At 39.0% G+C, this 22,665-nt stretch overlaps 3 protein-coding genes across 6 annotated transcripts; all 3 read right to left on the minus strand.

Moving 5' to 3' along the window:
* Window positions 1–850: 850 nt before the first annotated feature.
* Window positions 851–7,843, minus strand: lrwd1 (leucine-rich repeats and WD repeat domain containing 1). Of its 4 annotated transcripts, none has more exons than XM_027178719.2 (16): window positions 7,708–7,843; window positions 6,917–7,000; window positions 6,469–6,703; window positions 6,255–6,374; window positions 5,986–6,132; window positions 5,813–5,908; window positions 5,297–5,728; window positions 5,001–5,115; window positions 4,719–4,825; window positions 4,277–4,484; window positions 4,014–4,086; window positions 3,778–3,918; window positions 3,406–3,509; window positions 3,059–3,217; window positions 2,372–2,481; window positions 851–1,425 (listed from the first exon to the last, which is right to left on the minus strand). In XM_027178719.2, the coding sequence occupies exons 2-16, from the start codon at window positions 6,994–6,996 to the stop codon at window positions 1,273–1,275; spliced, it is 2,280 nt and encodes a 759-aa protein (XP_027034520.2). In that variant the 5' UTR covers window positions 6,997–7,000; window positions 7,708–7,843; the 3' UTR covers window positions 851–1,272. The 4 variants fall into 4 exon arrangements, with proteins under 4 accessions (XP_027034520.2, XP_027034524.2, XP_027034522.2 ...); XM_027178723.2 differs by having other exon boundaries at window positions 5,297–5,716; window positions 7,708–7,842; XM_027178721.2 differs by having other exon boundaries at window positions 6,917–7,094; window positions 7,708–7,841.
* A 378-nt stretch (window positions 7,844–8,221) lies between these two features.
* alkbh4 (alkB homolog 4, lysine demthylase) lies at window positions 8,222–10,826 on the minus strand. Its single transcript, XM_027178724.2, has 3 exons — window positions 10,665–10,826; window positions 10,212–10,403; window positions 8,222–9,103 (listed from the first exon to the last, which is right to left on the minus strand). Exons 1-3 carry the CDS (start codon window positions 10,767–10,769, stop codon window positions 8,585–8,587), a joined length of 816 nt encoding a protein of 271 aa, XP_027034525.2. The 5' UTR covers window positions 10,770–10,826; the 3' UTR covers window positions 8,222–8,584.
* Window positions 10,827–11,506: 680 nt separating this feature from the next.
* polr2j (RNA polymerase II subunit J) lies at window positions 11,507–13,598 on the minus strand. Its single transcript, XM_027178725.2, has 4 exons — window positions 13,443–13,598; window positions 12,803–12,892; window positions 12,533–12,707; window positions 11,507–11,880 (listed from the first exon to the last, which is right to left on the minus strand). The coding sequence occupies exons 1-4, from the start codon at window positions 13,493–13,495 to the stop codon at window positions 11,845–11,847; spliced, it is 354 nt and encodes a 117-aa protein (XP_027034526.1). The 5' UTR covers window positions 13,496–13,598; the 3' UTR covers window positions 11,507–11,844.
* Window positions 13,599–22,665: the final 9,067 nt, after the last annotated feature.

Here is a 22,665-nt window from a genome sequence, read left to right on the forward strand (position 1 = left end):
ACAATCAATCCATGAAACGCAATTAAAACTATTTCATCCATAGGATGAGGGATAGGAAATGAATGTTGGGCATTATGGCTCACATCTGGTCAATTCAATTTTCAACTCAATTCAATTTCATTTATTTATTTGTCTTAATTTAATTTATTTGTCTCAAAGCAGCTTTACAGAAATATGGAAACAGAAGCGAGAGAAAAAGAAATAAATATATAATAATAAGAGGAAAAATAAGAAGATAAACACATAAGAGAATATATACAATTACAGTTTAAAATGAATCATAAAAAAAAAAGATTAACTTAAAATTTTAAATACTATATATCTATCTCTAATGAGCCGGCAAGGAAAAACTCCCCGAAAGGATATGAGGAGGAAACCTTGAGAGGAACCAGACTCAGAAGGGAACCTCATCCTCATTTGGGTGACACTACAATAAATAGTGTAAATGTAAAAAAAAAATGTCAGTTCTACAACAGTTTATAATAGTCCAGCTGGGAGCTCCTGAGGAACTAATGGGTCAATCCTCTTCTGCCATATAATGCAAAATGCCAACATTACTCCTTCCAACTAGGGTCTATTGAGATACACATCTATGTCCCAAATAAGCATGGTCATATTTTCTAATCGGATGTTTAGAGCAAAATAGCCTATGTATGTCTTAGTACATAAAAAAATAACTAGTGAGACAAGAATTGTTTAATGAGTTGTTGTGACCTGTTTTCTTGGCAAAACTCTTCAGGTTAATGAGTTCCCAGGACTTTCATTATGAAACCATCTTATATACTGTACCTATGGCATATGGCAAAAACAAATCATATTTTCATCACAGGGAAAATTACACAGTACTGGATAGATTTGCAAGCATGCATGTGATTTAATGTTACAATAAAAATGTTGTACATGTGTAACATTTTTTATTTCCCATTTGAGGGAAACACAATTTACATCATTACATATGTATTATTTTTTATACAAACAAAACACAGTACTTGAACTTAAAAAAAAATTAAAACAATTAAAAACTAAAAAAAACATTTCAATTATTAATATCAAACCAACAAATCCTTCAGAATAAATCACTTTTCTTATTTTTCTCTAAGACTCATGCACTGATAGCAGCAGTCCAGTAGTAATCAGTCTCTGAGTCTCATCAATGCTCATTATCTGGACAAAGATTCAACTACATCTGTGCAAGAACTGATCATGTAGTTCTTGCTTTGGAGCGTCTGAAGCACTTCCTGAAAAATGGAATGGGCATAAAACTGGATCACTTCATGAGACAGATGCTCGTTTCCAAACCACCACCATGTTCTTGTCACTTAATGCAACCAAATAACGAAGCTCGGGATCCATGGCAACATTGTTAATGGACGGCCCGTCGACTGGGATTGCTCCGCTTCGAACTGGACATGGCCACTCCAGTACCTAAAATGACATTGTGACAAGGTTTTGAAATCTCACACTGCTGGACAGTAATAGAAAACTATGTATGCTCGTTCAGTATATAATCAGGCGTTGTGTTGTGTAGCTCTCCTACTGTTACACCATACTGTTTGAGCAATTCAAATGTGATCATGGAAATTATGGAAATGACTCGCTGCCAATTGGCACGTTAGCTTGCCATCCTTTTATGGAATACATTCACGGCATTTGGAAGACGCCCTTAACCAGAGTGAGAAACAAAAAGTGCACCGAAGTCTCTATCGATGAATATGTCGACACTGGTTCACTAGGTTGCAGTCTTAGTATACCAGCGACCTAAAAACTCTGTTAAAGGGTTATTTTAAAATTATTTTAAATATATATGGGGAAAATAAAGACAGTCAGAGACTCAGCTGTTCTGATATCTAGGGGAAGTTTATTCTACTACCTTGGTGCCAGAATAGAAAAAGGAGTCGATGAATACCAACCTCTTACCCTGAGAGACGTTGGGACCAGTCAAGCAGTGTTAGTATGGATGGTGCGAGGTGCAGTGCGAGGAGTGATACAAGCTTTGAGGTAAGAGGTACTGGTATATTTTTGGCTTTGTAGGCAAGCATCAGTGTATTGAATCTGATGTGTGCAGCTACCGGAAGCCAGTGGAGGGAGTGCAGTAGTGGGATGGGGTGTGAGAACGTAGGCAGGTTTTGGATCATTTGCAGAAGACGAATTGCTTTAGTAGAGGAGGCTTACCAACATGATCATATTACACTGTCCTAACTAGCGACATTTGCCATACAATTGTGTAATATGTGCTGGGAATTATATTTAATTAAGGAAGTCACACGACTCAAGATAGACTGTGTGCCAAAACCTATGTTCTATTACACTTCAATAGAATCGAGACACTCCCTTAATAATCATAGCTCTGTTGGCAGGATAGTACGTATACCTCTGTTGCGGGAACTGCTTTTCCATTCCTGAAGTCGGCCTTCGCAAGTTCTGTGACGTGATACGTCCACAGTCTGCCTTTCTCATCTCCGCACACGACGTAGCCAAAGCCTGTAGAATAGAAAATATACAGTATAACGCTATAGCCGTAAAACAGACATTTGAAAAAAACGATCTAATATGATCAGATATCTAAAATTACTGCCAAAACCTGTTAAAAATTGGATTCAAAAGTTTATACAAATGTACATAAATAGTCATTTGGTTGTAATGACATACTGACACACAGGGAGACAAGAACAAGAGTGAAAATTGTGTTGAACTTTCCTCAGTTTATCATATATTCAAGAAATGTTTGCATGTTCAGACAGGTTTTTTTTATTTATTTCACCCATAATTCATAATCTGATATCCAAATGCAAATACAACCATTAAAAAATCTAATCTCTAAATCTAATTAGCAAACGTCATGATGATGTCCACAAAAATCTGAGACAGCCACAAAAATGAGTAACCCTGATTAATATCTGTAGGAAACTGATAAAGACCAAGATTCAATAGAATGAGCTATTTTTTTTTCCAAACGCTAAATAAGAAAACTGATCAAAGATGCTGAAAATTATATATACATATAGACAGAGAGAGAGAAAAAGAAGAGAGAGAGAGAGAGAGAGAGAGAGATTCTAACCAGGGCAGGTGTTTAGAGACAGGTACGGGATGTCTGTGTTGGACCACTGCAGTTCAGCCAGGATCACAGCAGGCACCTCTGTTTTCCTCCCTTTGGTCAATGCCCTCGTACCACTCCAACTCCACAAGTAGATCGATCCCTGCATGTGGCTCTTGGATGCTGAGAGAGAACAGGATATTAGTTTCAACACAGCCACAAACAGCTGTTCACCATTTCTAACCCACTTTAACACTGATTTTTTAATGCATTTATTAACCCATTGATATGAAGCATCCATCATAGAAGTTGTCATTAAATGAATGTCGACGCACGTCCTCGGACAGTGTAAGGTGTCTCGGCTCACTCACCTACTATGTCTTCTGTAAGGAAGCTGAGTCCATCAATAGTGCGGTAGTTATTGTTCTTATTGCTCTTCTTGTACACAGGAAACACAATCTCCATCTCCTCCGCCCTGAAACGCACACCAGCAAAGATTTACACATACAGTGAGACTTTTACTGAAATATCTCACCAGAAATAAATCACACAAGTACTCAACGTGAACATTGTACCTTTTACGTTAATATAATAAAGGGGCTGATCTGACCTGTATTCTTACTTGTATACATTTTTCATGAAAGTATGTGGTGCCCGAGTCAATTAATAACCCATGAGGTTCGGGTAATTGATAATTAACACATGTAGGATATCAGATTTGACATGTGTTTAGAAACAAGCACCTCTTCTGCATGTTCTTGTTGAGCTGGATGTCGAAGCTGTAAAGCCCGTTGTCACAGCCTGAGATTAGGTACGTGTCTGGGGAACAGGGTGGCAGGCAGAGATGCAGAGGAGTTGAACAGGTCTCCATTACAATCAGCTGACTGGTAGAACAACAACAACAATTATTACAAATATTCGAAAACAAAGATACATAAACGTTGAGGAACATTATAACACGAAAGCCGTGATAACAAACCTGGTTTTGAAGTTGTAGTCTCGGTCCAGCCCACCAATGTCCCACATGATGATCTTGTTATCATATGAGCCACCTTGAAACAACAACAAAAATAGTTCCTCGGCTAATTCCAGTCTGCTTGCAAAAACTGTAAACGCCTTTTACGATAGACTTTATTTACAGTGTCCATGTAAGACGATCGAAGGTGAAATTTGGGCATCAACTGAGGACTAAGGTCCATCACCAGTCCCTAAGAATATTTAGATCTCTTCATCTGCACTTACTGAACAGGAAGCTGGTTTGCCACGGGCTGAAGCGTAGTACCGAAATGGCTCGACGACTGGCGCGAAACTCGCCGTATGCCAGGTTGGCTCTGGGGTGGATAAGCTTCACCATGCCCCTCTTCCCTCCTGCGGCGAGGATGCTGCAGGATCGAGCACAGCCTCCTTCACGTGCCATTAACACTGTGCTCCAGGCCAGAGAAAAGAACTCCTAAAAAAGAAAAAAAAAAATTCAAAGCAATTGTACATAAAATCAGACAGATGTTTTGTTTAGTCACACATTGTCTGTGGCAGTAATTAAACACAGCTAATGATGGGAAATGTCCCCTCTATTTGTATGTTTGTTTTTCTTGAATTGTTCTTTTATTTACGGAGAACCCCCTCAGTAGTTTTCAGAGACACCTGGTGGTAAGAAGCGCTATTACAGGCAGAAATAACCACACACCTCACCAGGGACCTTGTATTTTTTCAGCACGTGACCAGACTCACAGTCTATCAGACACAAGGTCTCACCCCCACAAGTGGCTACTGATTGTGACCAGGCACCTGCATCTAAAAAAAAAAAAAATCAAAGAATAAATCGTTATTACAGTCATCTACTACTTGCTGCTAGGTATCTCTGTTGTATCTTTGACAACTGTGAAAAGAAAAATCTTCCTAGATGACCCCCAAGTCTGGTTGAATTGCAAACAGACCGGTTATAGGTGCTGCATCGCAAGATACTCACTGTCGTTGTGAGTTGGCTCGAACGCGCAGGCCCACAGCTGGGTGCTGAAATCATCTGGACTGTCCTGTTTACTGTGACACTGCAGGACGTGAAGAGGCTGTAGAACGGCTGGCTCCTGCAAGGAGACACTCAATGATGTGAAAACGACTTTCTGACGAGCCGTTAGCGACAATACACAAAACACAAAAGAGCCAGACATGCCGTCTATCCATGGGGTCCATCCACGGAGATGGTGGTGCTTACAAGAAATACATATACTGTATCATAGGAGGGCCTTTAATACATAGCATAAATACCTTTGGAACTTGGTGTTTAGTCGCTTTCCAGGTCGCTCTGTTTTCTGTCTTGGTTGAGCTGCATGCTTGCGGAGTCGCAAGCTGAACTTTGAGATTTTTTTTCGCTCCCTTTGCGGTAGGCGTCACTGCCACAGGTGTCATCGTTGCTTTTTTTGGGGTGTTTTGCAGTCGACTGGATTTTCTCTGACTTGCCTCGGGAGTGTTTGTTTTCATGCACTTTGGGCTCAAGATGCTCGGATCAGATTTCTGAGGTGTCCCCTGTAACCGGGTGGATTTTCTCGGGCTCTCATCGACTGAAGCTGTGCTGGCTACTCGGCTTGATTTGCGTGGACTGGCCTCTGGCGCCGCTGCTTGGTTTATCGTCCTTCTCTTTCGGGAGGTTGTGGAACCGCAGTTTTCTTCAGGGTGAAGATTATTTCTCTTGAGGGGAGACTGAAAGCATTAATCTTTTTATAAAAGACATTAATTAACCCTTAACATCTGACATGTTGTTGTTAAACTGAACTGAATGCCTACCCCATTCTCTTTTACAGGAGTCTCTGCTGTCAAGTCTTCCGCATACTTTTCTGGATCAGTCAGCGATTTGAGATATTCTTTTGCAATCATCTCAACCTGAAACACAGAATTTAAATTTAACAGATGATAAATGTATATAGACACTAGAGAAATGCCATATTTCATGCACGCACCCTCCATTTGGTATAGTCGTTTAAAGAGCTGGGGCCGTATTTGACTTGAAAGCATGCTGCATTTACAAATTTCTTCTCAAGATCATTCAAGCTTTGTGAAGTTGCTGGATCAGGGAGACTGAAGTTCTTCTCCCACACTACAACCACCTGTAAAAAAAAAAAAAAGAAGAAGAAAAAAAAAAAAAAAAAAAAAAAAAAGGCAACTTTTAATACAGTGTACAAAAAAAGTTAATTTCCTTATTACAAAAGAAGCTCAGTTCAAAACTTACCCGCTTCCTGAGAATCTCACTGTTCACGTAACGGATGTGGTTGGCTGTCGAACCGATGTCCTTCCCGTTCAGGATCTTCAGCTTGGGTAAGAGGAACATTACTTTGTGCTCATCGCTGACCTGGAGAAACAAAGTAATTCCAAATTAAGAAACAAAACTCACACACAAACAACAACAACAGCAACAATGTACAAATCAACAGAATGGTTCTTACAGTAAGATAGAGATTGTCATCCAACCGCAACTCCTCCAGTCCAGACAGAACCTTCAGCGAGGTCACGTCCTCCATGTCGTTGTTGGAGAAGTTTAGGAGACGCATGCAGGGAAGGGAGAGTCCGTCTGGGAGCTTCTGTAGCATGTTTCCAGAAAGATCTAACTCCTCCAGCGCAGAGAGCTTATTCAACAAGGCCACAGGGAGATCTTTATTCTTTAATCCCATACGTGAGAGACTAGGAACAAACAAGGTTTTTAAATCTCTTTTTTGTATTCATATCATTTTGTGTGAACATGTAAACAAAATAATGAGACTTGAGAAATAATTTTTTTCTCGACTTTCTAAAAGCACAAATCTCAGCACGTGTCTCAACACACTATATTTTTCTACACAGAGAAATATACACAACATGTAGTAATTTGGCCATGATAGCTTTAGATATACTTACTTTATACTGGTAATTTTCTCCAGTTTGTCTGTTTTAGGTAAGCCTTTCTCTAGTAGTACTCTCTCTGTAATCTTCTCCATGATGCTGTGTGAAAGATGAACACAGTAATGTGGAATACTGGCTTTTTTTTCCTTGCTTAAATAGCACCGTAGTTTCAGCTTCAGAGTTTCAGAGCTTTCTGCATTAAAATACACAGAATGTGACTTAAGTGGCCACTTTACACCTAGTGATTCAGGAAGACAGCCGATTCAGTGATCACAGAGTGATTCGGAAAGACAGATGATTCAGTGAACACATAGTGAGTCAGTAAGACAGCCGATTCAGTGATCACCTAGTGATTCAGTAAGACATGATTCGGAAAGACAGATGATTCAGTGAACACATAGTGATTCAGTAAGACAGATGATTTAGTGATCACACAGTGATTCAGGGAGTCAGTTGATTCAGTGATTCAAACGACTCACCGGAACTACAGTAAAGCTCACACTTCAGTCATAATTTTTTATTATTTCTTTCTCTCTCTCTCTCTTTTTTATACATAAAATAGACTATAACCTACTGAAAAGTGAAAAGGTTGAAGATTGGGAATCATTTTTTTGTTTTTACATAAAGTGAATCAGCAAAAAAAGGCTATGTATTTTACGTATAAACGCACGTGACTATGTATGGTTTATTATACAGATGAATCACTAAACTAACCTCTAACATCGATAGTTTCAAAGATAGTTTCCGTGTTACTAAGACTATGAATGTGCAATAACAGTGATTTAAAACAACCATACACTACTTACAGAATCACAGAGGTTTATTTGGTTACTTCGTCTTTTCCCGGGAAAACGCACCGTGAACTTTGACCGATGTGACGTCACCACGCTGGCCTGCGGACCCTCGTGTCCGCCATATTGAGTGTGGCGAACCTCACTACACGGAAGACCTCGTTACATAGTAATTACAGAATAAAAGACCTCTCGTCAAAAATACAGAAATAAAATCCCATGTTAAATAAGGTCTAGATGAAGATTTTCAATTAGTTATTTTTTTTCATGTAACAAAATGTAGGATGTCAAACCTCCAGGAGATGTTTGGTTCAAAATGGAACAGAACACAAAAAGGTTTAAAATTCCACAAAAGGTACAAGGAGATGGAATTCTGTTTTTGCATTTCCCAACTGAGGAAACAGAGAGGGTTAAACTCCCTGGAACAGAAAGGGTGAAATGCCGTGCTCAGTTGCCCAAGTGCTTGGGCCCGAACCCTGTTCTTCCAATCAACAAACCAGTCCCATAAACACTTGAGCCAACACTGACAAAATTTTTATACAAAGCATTTTATTTTTGCATATAACTGCTCAAAGCAACTATTTGCATGTTTTATTAAAAGCAAATTAATATTTAAACATAGCTTCTTTCAAACATCCCATTTCCATTTCGTTCACACTGTTATTGAATTGTCTCCATGATGTTCTTCATTACGAAAGGAATCTATCATTGAGTTATTCAATTTAGATTAATAATAATATTATATGTGAGCATGTTGCAACATTGAGTGACATCTCAAGCAAATATCCAATATGTACTTGCATCATGTTTAAAAACAAACATTTGTGTGTATTGAATTCAAGTGAATTCATCCAGTTAATACATAAATAATCTGTTAACGCTGAAACCCTTTTTACACAGGAACACCTTTAAAGCTTGATGCCAGATCCAGCAGCTCTGACCCCAGCTTCTCTTGCTCTCCACCTTTCAGAAACTCAGGGGTCAGCTCCCTGAAGGTGCTGCACACCCGCCGGCTGTGTATATGCTCCCGGTGTATGGCGTGTTTCCATCGATGGCGCGCCTCACCGTACATCACAAATAAACACTTTTGAGGTATATTAATAGCCACCCTGACCTCACCTTGGTCCATATCTCCCCAGCCCTGGTCTAAGCTCATGGTGATCACGGTGTCAGAGAGCAGATTGAGAGTGACCAGGCGCTGCCCCCACAGCCAGCTGTCATCCAGGTGAGGGTCGATGGCCGAGCCACGTTCGGGGCTGTAATCCAGGTTGCACTGTTCTACGGGGTGGAAATCAGCCAGCAGTGGCTCTTTGGTCATCCTGTCCACTAGCTTATGACTGACCGCAGGGAGGCCACTGAAAGCACCAAGGCATACACGCCGTTTTCTGAAGTTTACCTTCGGTCCAAAGTCCTACAAGATGCAACATGTTTATGTGTAATTATTTAACATTAGTAGGTAGATCTTTAGCAATAATAATTATTGTTGCCTGGAAAGACCAAAAAAACAACAACAACCAAAACAGATAAATAAAATTCTGAGCAATAATATAACTTCTTAACTCCAGTTTAAGAAAATATCAATAATTTTCTCCAAATGTTTTTTCATTCATTCATTTTCTACCGCTTATCCGAACTTCTCGGGTCACGGGGAGCCTGTGCCTATTTCAGGCGTCATCGGGCAACGAGGCAGGATACACCCTGGACGGAGTGCCAACCCATCACAGGGCACACACACTCTCATTCCCTCACACACACACACTACGGACAATTTTCCAGAGATGCCAATCAACCTACCATGCATGTCTTTGGACCGGGGGAGGAAACCGGAGTACCTGGAGGAAACCCCCGAGGCACGGGGATAACATGCAAACTCCACACACACAAGGCGGAGGCGGGAATCGAACCCCCAACCCTGGAGGTGTAAGGCGAATGTGCTAACCACTAAGCCACCTTGCCCCTTCCAAATGTTTTTATTTAGGCTAATTTCTAACCGTAGCTTAGCTTTCTTCAGGTTAAGAAGATGCAGACTAAAGCAGTCTTAAACGTTACTAGCCACAAGTGATTTCCTTTCAACGTGATCAACTTTTATGGCAGCTAAACGCTGTAGCTTATGTAAACAGCAATTATTTTCCCACCATTTTTAGCATGGACAAAGATCAGGCAAGTGAAGGGACGATTTGATGTGTGTTTAAATATTGAATGACTTTTACCTCAGCTAATGAGACAGGCAAATGTGGATGATGGCTATAATCAAATCTCTAACCATTTTCCGGTTCTAGTAAAAGATTTCAGATCACTTAAGTCTGTCATTTTAGAACCATATTCTGTATAATGTAACAGAAAAAAAATTGTGGAGGATTTCCTGAGGCTTCCACATGTTTAGAAACACCTGGAAATTACCTGGTTGGATGGATTGAGGGGAATTAAAAATGTCTCACTGGTATTATAAGGGAGACATCTGGCAATGATGAGTAATATTAATAACAATAATAACAATAATAATAATAATAAATCAGTGCCTGTTTACGCCGACCAGACTGAGAGTCTCTCCAGACGTCTTGGTCCATTTTGTCCACTAGCTCTCTTTCCTCATCTTCTGAGACAAAGTTTTCCCACAGGAACACACCAGGAAATGGAAAAGCCTGATGAACATTACCAGCACTTGGCACTGCTAATTTTGACTCCTGATCATAGATAAAATCATAATGCAACTGGAACAGAGAACATAAATCCATAAGGTTAAAGGTTTTACAGCAGATACAGATATGCAATTAGTTACTAACGACAAAAGCAGGTAACAGACATGCACCACTGCTTAGATTTGAATTGACGTAAAATCAAATCTTATCCCTTCCAATATGGCGGATGTATTAACGTATGGGCAAAGCTAGCAACAAAGGCTAGTGCAGCACCTAAACAGACGGCTTATTGTAAACCTTTCGAATATTTCACTGAGTGATTGATATACTTACCGAGGCTTTCTTAATCAGATGTCGTTTATCATCATTTGCCTCACATATCAGGCAAGTTCGAATGCCTTTACAGCCACAATTAGCCGTCTGCTGCTTGGCAGCCATCAAGCAATTTTCTTCATGTGCACCACCGTAATGGGTCCTTCCGCAACACCAAAAGATAAAATAGTTCCGGGTTTGCATTGGTTGTTGTTTCAGAACACCGTGTCCTCGAAAGTTTGACCAATCCAACCAGATTCTCTACAAAAACTGACCAAATTGTCCTGCTCCTATAGTAAGTCTGACCAACACTCACATTCCCTTAAAAAGGTTTTACCAATCCGTTTGCACTCGTAGCAAATTGACTCCAGAATCTCAGGTTTTGTACAATATACAAATCTCAGCCACTATAAGTTTATCAATTTTAGAAAATCTTCAATATTAGGGATCACTAATCACTATCCTGTTAATTATCGTACAATATTTGACAGTATCGGCTCACTCCGTTAGAAAGTCTGTCCACAATCAATTGCTCTAATTAAAAATCCCAATTTTATAGAAAATTTCACCTCTCTCAATCTCCTGGAAAGATTGACTAATCCCACCTTCCCCTGTTAACAGTTCAACCAATCTTGTCTCTCCCAAATAAAGTTGCATTGACATGCTTGCGATATGACTCCATATTAAATAGTAGAAACTTTCTTTCTCTCATTTATCATCATCTGGCTTTAATCTGTCACAAAAACTGCTCATTCCTGCAAGTTTTTGTTGTTGTTTTGTTGTTCAGATCCCATCCTGGTACAGTATTATAATTTGTTTCCATACTCCACACCACAATTACACAATACAACACTGACTGAACCTTTCAGGTATCAAAATGACATTTACTCATGACAAAAAATTATTTTTTACACATAATAAATGTGCTTTACAGCACAGATCAGATACATAAAGCAACAAAAAACATTACTGTAGCATCAGATTACAAAAAATTTAAACAAAATGTCAACACTACTATTCAAACTGAAGATGACTTCGCAGACAGTTTCAACAGTCTTTGTGGGGTTTTTTCAACTGGAGTTGAGAGAATGTTTAACTTCAGAATGAAGAGCTGAAAAAGACAAACGTCTTGGCAGAGTGCTGCTTCGACTCAGAAGAAGCTGAAGTCATCAGTGGACATCCATAGTTTGATGGAGCTACTTCATTCGATTCCCTCCTGTTTGTCTTTGATGGCTACCTGCAATCAGTGGAAACATGGATTAGTTTGGATGGACATGGTGATTTATGCATTCCCAAATTTCCCATCCAGCCAAATCACACACCCACAGGAGTGTGTTATATTAAATGTTAAATTCCTCAGTCTGATTGATCATGAGTCAGTTTCTATTCTGCAACAGTATCTCTGACAGCAGTTTACACTACAGGGTAAAAATCTGTTAACATATTAATGCACAAACCCTAGTACATTACTGTTACATACAGGGACTTATGTATGGTCGACAATCTACAGAAGCCTACATAATCACTGTTATGGTGAAGGTTTCTTTGAGATGTTTCTTTGTGAGAAGTGTCCAGTCAAGGTGCTTTATAATGGTCAGAGGGAAAAGATGTAACCAAGATTTCAGGATAGAACCCTTTCTTAGGTATGCTGAGAAGCTTCATCTATTTTTGCTTATTAACTTCTAGATTGAAAAAGCACAGTGGTTTGCGAAAGAGTAAAAATAACACTAAAATATTGAACTTCAGGGTTCGGAACAGTAACTCAGTTTTGTATTGGGATGCACCCCATCAGTCCATTTAAATGACTGTTCTCCTACAACAGCACGTGCTATCACGTGTCATTACTTACAACGTGGAGAAAAAAAAGCTTGTACTGTACTAACACTCACCCTGAACCTTTCCTCCAGAAGTGACAGTTCGCTGATCAGATCAGTGATGGCATTTGTAAAGGCTTCCTGAGGACTGTAGTCTGGTGTCGTCTGGACCCGAATCACAACCTTGTGCTCCAGTGGATGGGGAACCTTGTAGCCAGCAAACAACACCTGAGGATCCTTCAGCAGCTGTCTGTTTTAAAAGAGAACATCAGGGGATTTAAAATATGGAGATTAAGACACAGGCAAATCAAATCAAAGCCATAACGAGAATACCATCATCCTTACGATCTGATAATGTTTCCCAGCGTGTGGTCTTCTTTATTCAGCGTGAATAAACAAGCATTTGGCACCTTAGTGTCCTTCGTTATTGTAATTCTGCAACAACGATAAACATTAGTGAAATCTTACAAAGGAATAAATAAGATACTTTCACATAAACCGCTTATATAGATACGAAAGCAAAATGTCGAGGAAAGTTAGTTAAGTAAGGAATAAAACAAGATATGATTTGCAGTAATAGGAAAATAATCAACAATGTGGATGTGTGACGTGACCGGATCAGAAGTTAATTTGACCATCCTAACATTGATTTTATTCTAATTTATTCTAAGTCCAAAAAAAAGTGCTACCAGAAGCCTTTATTGGAAAACTTAAAAGTAACAGCTTTACCTCTAACACTGGAGACTCCTTCCGTAAATATTTCAAGTAGTGTCTGATCTACCTGGAGAGTCCAGAAATTCTAATTTGCTTTCCTTTTTGTTATTTTTATTAAATTCTGACCTAGCTAACGACAAGCTCAAGATGCTAGCTAGCTAACTAGCTAGCTAACTGACTAGCTAACGTTCATTCAATACAAAGCAATAAATGCAGTTCTGGTAGTGAAATATAAAGATTGTACACTTGGAATTAAACACTCCAGACTTACTTTTTCTCACCCTCAAACAACAAGAACGACTCGAAGGCCGGCGGCGCGTTCATCTTTCCTGTGTAGGTGTTTGTACAAAGCGGTAATGCGTACAATACGCTTTTAGCGTAACATACATGACTTTCCACAATATAACACTAGATGTCGCAAATGAGCTCGTTTTTAATTCCCACAGCTAATCTCATACACCACTAGGGGTCGCCAATGGACCAGCCTTATTCACATAATAGGTATATGAGTAGGTATTTTTGTCAGAGAAATGCATAAGAAATACTTGTCATGAATGAGCATTTTTTCTTACCATAACGATTAGAAGAAGAAGAAGTAGAATTTAATCCTAGTGAAGTATTATATCTCAACCTTAGTTTTAATTTACATTCTGTTAACTCACAGAGGGCAATTTGTGTCAGTATTTGACGACACGATTGCAATAATATGTATGTATGTGTTATACAATGAAGAGCAAATTCTTGCTATTGCATTGAGCATTCAAGTATTCAAACACAGTAATACCAATGTTCCAGTTTTAACAGATTTTTTTACTATTATTAATTTTCGTGTGTAAAATCACACAGTCTGACAAAGCTGTATTACGTCATATTTATATTTATAGGCCTTTTGACTTTTGACCTTTCTGCTCTTGGTTGGGAAATGCTTGTTTATTTGTCATGCATGTTGTTATGTGGGTATATACTCGGTCATCCCTATTTTATGCAACAGGAAACATCCAGAAAGAATGTGATTTTAGATGAAAGCAGATTTCACAATACAGACAGTAAAAAAGAGAACTGAGCAGGGATAAAAAAAAACACTGCATGTCAAACGGAAACTGGTTGGCTGTCTGTGTGACTTCCCCGTTAAATATTTTCTTACAATAAAATGATTTTTTTCCTGAAAGCAGCTTTACAGGAATCAGGGTGTAGCTTTACTTCTTTAAAGATAAAGAAAGAGGCAAAAGTGGTAAGAAAGTGCTCTCTTAAATGACATGGCATCAGATACGAGACTCAAAAGGGAACTAGCTCAAGCTCAGTCAGATTGCGCATAGTGTTTTGCATTTAGATCAGAAAGTTCAATTCTGGTCTCATCTGGCCAGAGCACCTACTTCCACATGTTTGCTATGCGCCTCACATGGTTTGACTTCAGAATTAGAATTTGCAAAATTAGACAAGTATCAAGACTGATAATAAATTAATTAAATATATTGTGTAATTCTAGCTACTGATGCTTTACTTCTGAAAAATTAGCAAAATATAGAGTGTGGGCCACAGACTAAATGATGTTTTTCAGGCAAAACACTATAGTTTGTAGTTTCCACTTTTAACTGAGTAAGATTAGTATGATTATTAATTATGTACACATTTACTTAAGTATAATTTTTCAGGATTTTTCCCACTCTTATATATACAATATTTAGTTATAGTTTTCCTGAATTGAAAATATAAAAAAAAAAAATTCTCTTTTCTCTTTTGCATGTCTCCCAAGTTTCTCTTTTGCATGTTTCCTAACCTTTTTTTTTTTTGTTTATTTATTTCAATTTATTTATTTCATTTCTATTTAATACAATGCAAATTCCTCACCTAGGTTCATGGCATTTGGCTGATGCCCTTATCCAGAGTGACTTACATTTTAGAATTTTTTTTTATACAACTGAGCAGTTAATGATCTTGCTCAAAAACCCAGCAGTGGCAGCTTGGTGGTCCTGGGATTACTTGGGACTTCCACTTACCCGATTTGCAGGCTAGTAAGTGTTAATGACTGTTAGGAACTGTTTTTTTTTAAAGCCAGGTTGTTGGGTTTTTTTTTACCAGAATTCGGCCACCAAAACATCCACTGTATATTTCCCAAGCCTGGCAGCATGGTATACATTACTATGAGAGACCACAACCATGTCTCTTAGAAGATCTTTACACATGGCTTCTTTACATGTGACATTAAGGATTTGTGTGACAGCCACTCATATGACTTATGTGCTTTAATTTCGATGATTTTCATGACACATGTCAGTAATTGTGAAATAGGTTGCTTGTTTCTTGGTTACCAGTGACACTCAAACATTACTGATTCGTTGTAACGATAAAGATGATGGAATGTATTTGTTTAAGGTTTCAACAACATGGTCAGTTTTCACTTAACACTGGAGTTTTCTATTAACATAACACAGTGAATGACTTTGGAAATGTTAGGGGAAATCTATAATGTTCTTAAAAATTTCCCCTATAGTTTTTTCATTTGTTTGCTGGCAACATTCTAATTTCCTGTTACATTTCTAACCTAGTGACTTCCACTTTTGAAAATGAGAAGAGTTGATTTCCTCTTGTTGTTAGAGTTCCCAACCACAGCTAGTAGATATACATGATTGTACTTGATATAGACCGGAGTGTAGAGATACTTTAACTCTACAGCCAGACAAAAGTAAATCAGACAGATTAAAAATGAGAAATTGTTGTGAGTGAAAAGAATTTTAGTTCATCAAAACCACTAAAACTCATTCTTATCTTTCTTTGAGTTAGGCCTTGCTAGATTTTAGTAGCACATATATCATGAGCTTTGACTCTGAATATATTAAATTACAGTATGTGTTGAGAAACACATACTGTACACATGAAACACATGTTCACATGTTCTCTGCTCAACCCCCCGGCTCCACCTTCTTCATCCTCCCTGACTGCAGAAGACTTTGCTTCTTTCTACCAGGAGAAGATTGAGGAAATCTGCCGGACCTTCACTTCAGCCCCGACTGCACTTACATCTCAGAGTATGGATTCCCCTACACCTTCGTTGTCACATTTCTCAACTGTGGCAGCAGAACAGATTTTACAACTCATCCAGTCCTGCAATCCTACCACCTGCCCATTGGATCCACTCCCTACCACTATGCTCCAGACCATCTCACAAGACCTCTTGCCCTTCATTTCCACTATCGTCAATAGATCCATAGCATCTGGTCAGGTACCAACTACTTTCAAGAGAGCAAGGGTTATTCCCATCCTAAATAAACCTGCTCTGGATCCATCAGACATCAGTAACTACAGACCGGTATCACTTCTCTCATTTCTTTCAAAAATTCTTGAATGCATTGTCTATAATCAACTGTCTGTCTATCTCTCACAGAACAACCTCCAAGATCCCAAACAGTCTGGCTTTAAAGCAGCTCACTCTACAGAGACAGCCCTTTTGGATGTCTCTGAGAAGCTACATACTGCTAGATCAGCCAAACTATCATCCGTCCTTATCCTCCTTGACCTTTCAGCAGCGTTTGATACGGTCAACCACAAGACTCTCTTATCCTCCCTCAAGAGTCTTGGGATTTGCGGACCAGCTTGGGAATGGTTTGCCTCCTACCTGGAAGGATGCTCATATCAAGTAACATGGAGGGGAGTGACATCTGCTCCACGCAGACTCTCCACTGGCGTCCCACAGGGCTCAGTACTTGGTCCTCTTCTTTTCTCCTTGTATACTCACTCTCTTGTTGAAGTTATTTCATCACATGGGTTCTCTTACCACTGCTATGCTGATGATACACAATTTATCTTCTCTTTCCCACCCTCAGATGCCACAGCTTCTGACCAGATCTCAGCATGTCTGGCAGAAATTTCATCATGGATGACTGCTCATCAGTTAAAGCTCAATCCTAGCAAAACTGAACTGCTGTTCATGCCAGGTGATTCATCCCCAGGTCACGATCTTGCTATATCCTTGCACAACGATCTGATCTCCCCTTCAGCCACAGCTCGCAACCTTGGGGTAACCATGGACAATCAACTGTCCTTTTCCTCTCATGTTGCAAATGTGACTCGCTCATGTCGGTTTCTTCTCTACAACATTAGAAGGATTCGGCCATTTTTGTCCACACAGACTGCTCAGGTACTTGTTCAGTCTCTTGTCATTTCTAGACTGGATTACTGCAATGCACTGCTGGCAGGTCTACCTATGAACACAATCCGTCCTCTGCAAATGATCCAAAATGCAGCTGCCCGGCTTGTTTTCAACCTGCCAAAGTTCTCGCATACCAACCCCGCTGCTGCGATCCCTCCACTGGCTTCCGGTAGCTGCACGCATCCGGTTCAAAACACTGATGCTGGCCTACAAAGCCAAAAATGGACCAGCTCCCTCTTACCTCAAAGCCCTCATCATTCCTCGCACTGCACCCCGCAACCTCCGATCTACCAGCACTGCTCGACTGGTTCCACCATCTCTCAGGGTAAGAGGCAAGTATACTACAAGACTCTTCTCTGTTCTGGCACCAAGGTGGTGGAATGAACTTCCCATAGAGGTCCGGACAGCTGAGTCACTGGCTATTTTCAAGCGGCGGTTGAAGACCTACTTATTCAGGAAACACTTCAACTAGCACTTCTTTCCTTATCCTTTGCATTAAAAAAAAAAAAAAAAACCTTTGACACTTTTTCATTGTAACTTTGAACAAATGTTTTAAACTCATGGTATCTTAAGTATGTAACCTAGTGGACCAGCATTAATGTATTCAGTGTTAGAGATTTAAGCACTTATGTACGTCGCTCTGGATAAGGCCGTCTGCCAAATGCTGTAAATGTAAATATGTAAATGAAACATGTAGTCTTTAAGAAATATAACTCAATAATCAGGAGTAAAAGTATGCTATTTGACAGACGTGATGACACGATGGTATGATGTGGCTGGATGTTACCGTTACAATCAAAACCACATAAATTCACACTCATTCGCATGCAGTGGCAATTTTGTGTAGCCACTCATAAGCTATGTTTGGAGGGAACAGGGGTCTATTGAAGGAAACCAGAGCACCCAGAAGGACTGTGAGAACTGTGTTAAATGCCACTGTAATGTGTCTGTCTGTGTTTTCCCCCTGTTTCTGCCTGCCGTCTCTCCCTGGTGTTAATTGTTGACCCTGCCCACCTATCTGTTACCATGGACACTAATTACATTTAATCTCTTCCCCAGGTGTTTTGTCTTAGTCCTTGTCTGTCTCTGGTTTGTGATTGGTTCTCGTTCACCATATATACTCTGTCTGTTCACTTCAATGTTGTTGGTCGTTTTTGGTGTTGGTGTGTGCATGTCCATGTTCCCGTTTCCTGTTTGTTCCGCGTTGCCTGCCTGTTTGTTTGTGTTTTGTTTAGTAAAAACCTCTAAACTGCATTTGGATCCTCACTCGTCTTTGTCTCACCGTGTCACATCGTGACAGCCACAAAGACACTAACTACAGTTGAAACCAGATATTTACATACACTTAAAAAAAAAACACAAAAACATTTATTTCTTTACTGTCATACATTAAATCAGAGTAAACATTTTCTGTTTTAAATCAATAAATATTAACATATTTTTTGCATTTGTTAAATGTCAGAATCGAGAATTTTTATTATCACTATCATCAAAGTCAGAAGTACTGTGTACGTACACTAAGTTTATCGTGCCTTTAAAAACAAAAAAACCTCCAGATGATTCCATTCTGAGCTTAAGAAGCTTCTGATAGGTTAATTGATTCCATTTGAGTTAATTGGTGGCACACCTGTGGATGCATATAAAGGAACACCTCAAACACGGATCTTTCTTTGACATCATGGGAAAATCAAGAGAAATCTACCAAGACATCAGAAAAAGAATTGTTGGCCTCCACAAGTGTGGCTCATCCTTAGGCACAATTTCCAGATGGATGAAGGTCCTACGTTCATCCGTTCAGACAATAATACGCAAGTATAAAAAACATGGGAATGGACAACCATCATACCGCTCAGGAAGGAGATGAATTCTGAGTCGCGTAGAGGAACGTGTTTTGGTGCGAAATGTGCAAATCAACCCCAGGACAACAGCAAAAGATCTTGTGAAGGTGCTGGCTGAAACTGGTAAGACCGTGTCATTATCCACAGTAAAAGGAATATTGTACCGCCATGAGCTAAAAGGTTACTCTGGGAGGAGAAAGCCATTACCTCAAAACCACCATAAAAAATCCAGACTATAGTTTGCAACTGCACATGGGGGGAAAAATCGTAATTTCTGGAGACATGTCCTGTGGTCTGACAAAACAAAAATGTAACTGTTTGGCCATAATGATGATAAACGGTAAATTTGGAGGAAAAAGGGTGAAGCTTTGAAGCCTCAGAACACCATCCCAACTGTGAAGTATGGGGTGGTAGTATTATGTTGTGGGGCTGCTTTGTTGCACTAGGGATTGGTGCACTTTACAAAATAGATGGCATCATGAGAAAAGAAAAGGCGAATGCGAGCAAGAAGGCCTACAAACCTGACCCAGTTACACCAGTTCTGTCAAGAGGAGTGGGCCAAAATTCCAGCAAACTATTGTAGAAAGCTTGTGGAAGGATACCCAAAACGTTTGGGGCAATTCCACCAAATAATAAGGAAGTGTATGTATACTTCTGACTTTGATGAAAGTGATAATAAAAATATATAAAAATTCTCCCTCACTCGATTCTGACATTTTAACAAATGCAAAAAATATGTTAATATTTATTCATGTAAAACAAAGTTTACTCTGATTTAATGTATGACAGTAAAGAAATAAGTTTTTGTGTTTTTTTGTTTTTTTTTTGAGACCCAATGAGACCCAATGCTATACCATGCAAACTGAACCAAAGTATTTGAGTAACCCTATGCCAAAACCACAAAACATTTTTTTTCTTTATGAATGAGCAACAGGTCGTACATTCACTATTGTGAAACATCAGAGACAAAAAAGTCAATTCCTCTTAATGCTTTTGCTGTGGTAGCTAAAAACTCTCATTTTCTTGCAGGCATTTCCTCCTCAAATGCAGTTTGTCATGTTACAGTAAAATTGCTAAGCACACAGACTTCTGTCCTGATGACTTTCCTGTGGCTCACTAAAACTATAGACTCATTACACATTATCAATCATTATATTATTTATTTATTTTGTGTGCTGTATTGAGTAGAGAAGACACATTTTACACCATCATGGCAAAGTGAGAGTGCCCCAAAAAACCACAGTATAAGACACATTATACACCATCATGGCCCATGGCAGAGTGAGGGTGCCCCAAAAAACCACAGTGAAAGACACATTTTATGCCAGACTACACGAAAGTGTCCCCCTGTCTTTAAGCGTTAAACATAATGACAATGTTGCACTCTGTACAGTTTAACAGTGACTTCAGCATTGCCCATGGCTGGGTAAATGATTGTAAAACACATGTTGACGTGACTTCAACAAGTTTCATTTCATCTTCAGTTTATATAAATAGTAAAAGTGATCTCTCTCTCTCACTCACTCACTCACTCACTCACTCACTCACTCACTCATTCATTTTCTACCGGTTATCCGAACTACCTCGGCTATCTCAGGCGACAAGGCAGGAACTACTATCTCAGGCGTCAAGGCAGGATACACCCTGGACGAAGTGCCAACCCATCGCAGGGCGCGCACACACACACACACTCATTCACACAATTTTCCAGAGATGCCAATCAACATACTATACATGTCTTTGGACCGGGGAGGAAACCGGAGTACCCGGAGGAAACCCCCGAAGCACGGGGAGAACATGCAAACTCCGCACACACAAGGCGGAGGCGGGAATCGAACCCCGACCCTGGAGGTGTGCAGCGAACGTGCTAATCACTAAACCACAGTGCCCCCGTAAAAGTGATCTACATATTTTACTATAATTAACAAATAATTGGGTAACACTTTACAATAAGGTTCATTATTTAACATGAACTAATAATGAACTGCACTTATAAAGCATTTATTTATCTTTGTTAATGTTAATTTAAACATTTACTAATACATTATTCAAATATTGTTAACATTAGTTAATGCACTGTGAACTAACATGAACAAACCATAAACAGCTGTATTTTTATGTTTTCGGAATACCTCCCGGAAAATACTTTTTGCAGGTCGGGATGTCTGAAAGAACCAGACTATCAGTTCTGTACCGAACAGATTAATGACAGAAACTTGCAGTGAAAGTGGAAAAGGACAAGAGGATGTTCAGTATTTAATATCTTGCAGGTAAAAGCTGATGGATTGTTTATGAAACATTTCCCAAAATGTACATTCAACATTCAAAGCCAGTTGTGCAAAAATAAGTGCACCCCTCCTACTTCTACAACTCATTAAGAGAGTAATTAGCAGCTCTGTATTGCTAAAGATTTCCTCTGTATCCCTGAAAAGTTTAATAGTTCAGTAGCACAGATGTTACAGTTCATCTCAGATGTTACAAGCAACATGTTTAATTTAAGGGGTGTGTAATTAAGCTATACAGGCTGAAGACACCAAGCAAGACTTTTAAAGGAAAAGTCAAGACTAAAGACACTAAACAGTCAGTATTTTAACTAATTTCTTAACTAAATTCACTGAGAAAACTCTGAATGTTATAACTGAAATAATAAAGTGATCTAGTATTTCCCATTAAAATATATGAATCCTATTTCTAGACATTTTTTCTCTTATCTTGCAATAGAACAGGACAATTTGAATAGTCATAATAAATTGATTTTAAGATTTTAAGATAAATGTGACTATAATCAAGATATATTCACTTTTGAAGCATTTTGCAAAACAGAGAGATAAAGAAAGAAATAGAAATAAAAAGGGTTGTTTTTTTTCATCAAGGAAGCATCTGCTTCTAGTCAAGCATAACCAATGAAACATTGTCACAGCTGAAGCAAGCAAAAAGTATACTCTTCCTCAATACATGAGGACGTGAGTTCCTGCACGTCTGTAATAATGTAGCTGCAGTTCCTTTACATGTTGAAACAAACCAAACCAAACCAAACTGAAATTTATAATGCACAAAGTGATGCCATAGGTTTTGAAGCAACTGCAGAGTCTTGCATGTTTTTCCTTCTCCTTTTTTTGTAAAATACAGTTTCTGAGAATATTTGCAGGCCGCCTTGGCTATGTAAAGCATTTACAGTATACAGGAGATTGATTTCTTATCTCCTGAAACAATGCCTTCATTTAGAATGTAAATGTTAACCAACTTGTTTGGTTTGGCTCTGTGTAATCAATGAGTTAAAGATTCACTATGGTTAATAAATAACTAAACATTACATTTAACAACACAATGAAAAATTGCTTAAAAGAACATTTCCCTCTTAATGCAATAATTACATCAAGGGTGGTGTTTTCAGTCATGTTCCACACAACATGTTTTGAATAATATATATCATATCGAGATTAAAGGAAACCTTCAACATTTCAAAAAACACGCTTTTAGTTTGCAAGTAAAAGGAGGAAACCTCTACA

This window comes from Tachysurus fulvidraco, chromosome 26 (genome assembly GCF_022655615.1).
Source record: "Tachysurus fulvidraco isolate hzauxx_2018 chromosome 26, HZAU_PFXX_2.0, whole genome shotgun sequence".
In the NCBI taxonomy this organism is placed as follows: Eukaryota; Metazoa; Chordata; class Actinopteri; order Siluriformes; family Bagridae; genus Tachysurus; species Tachysurus fulvidraco.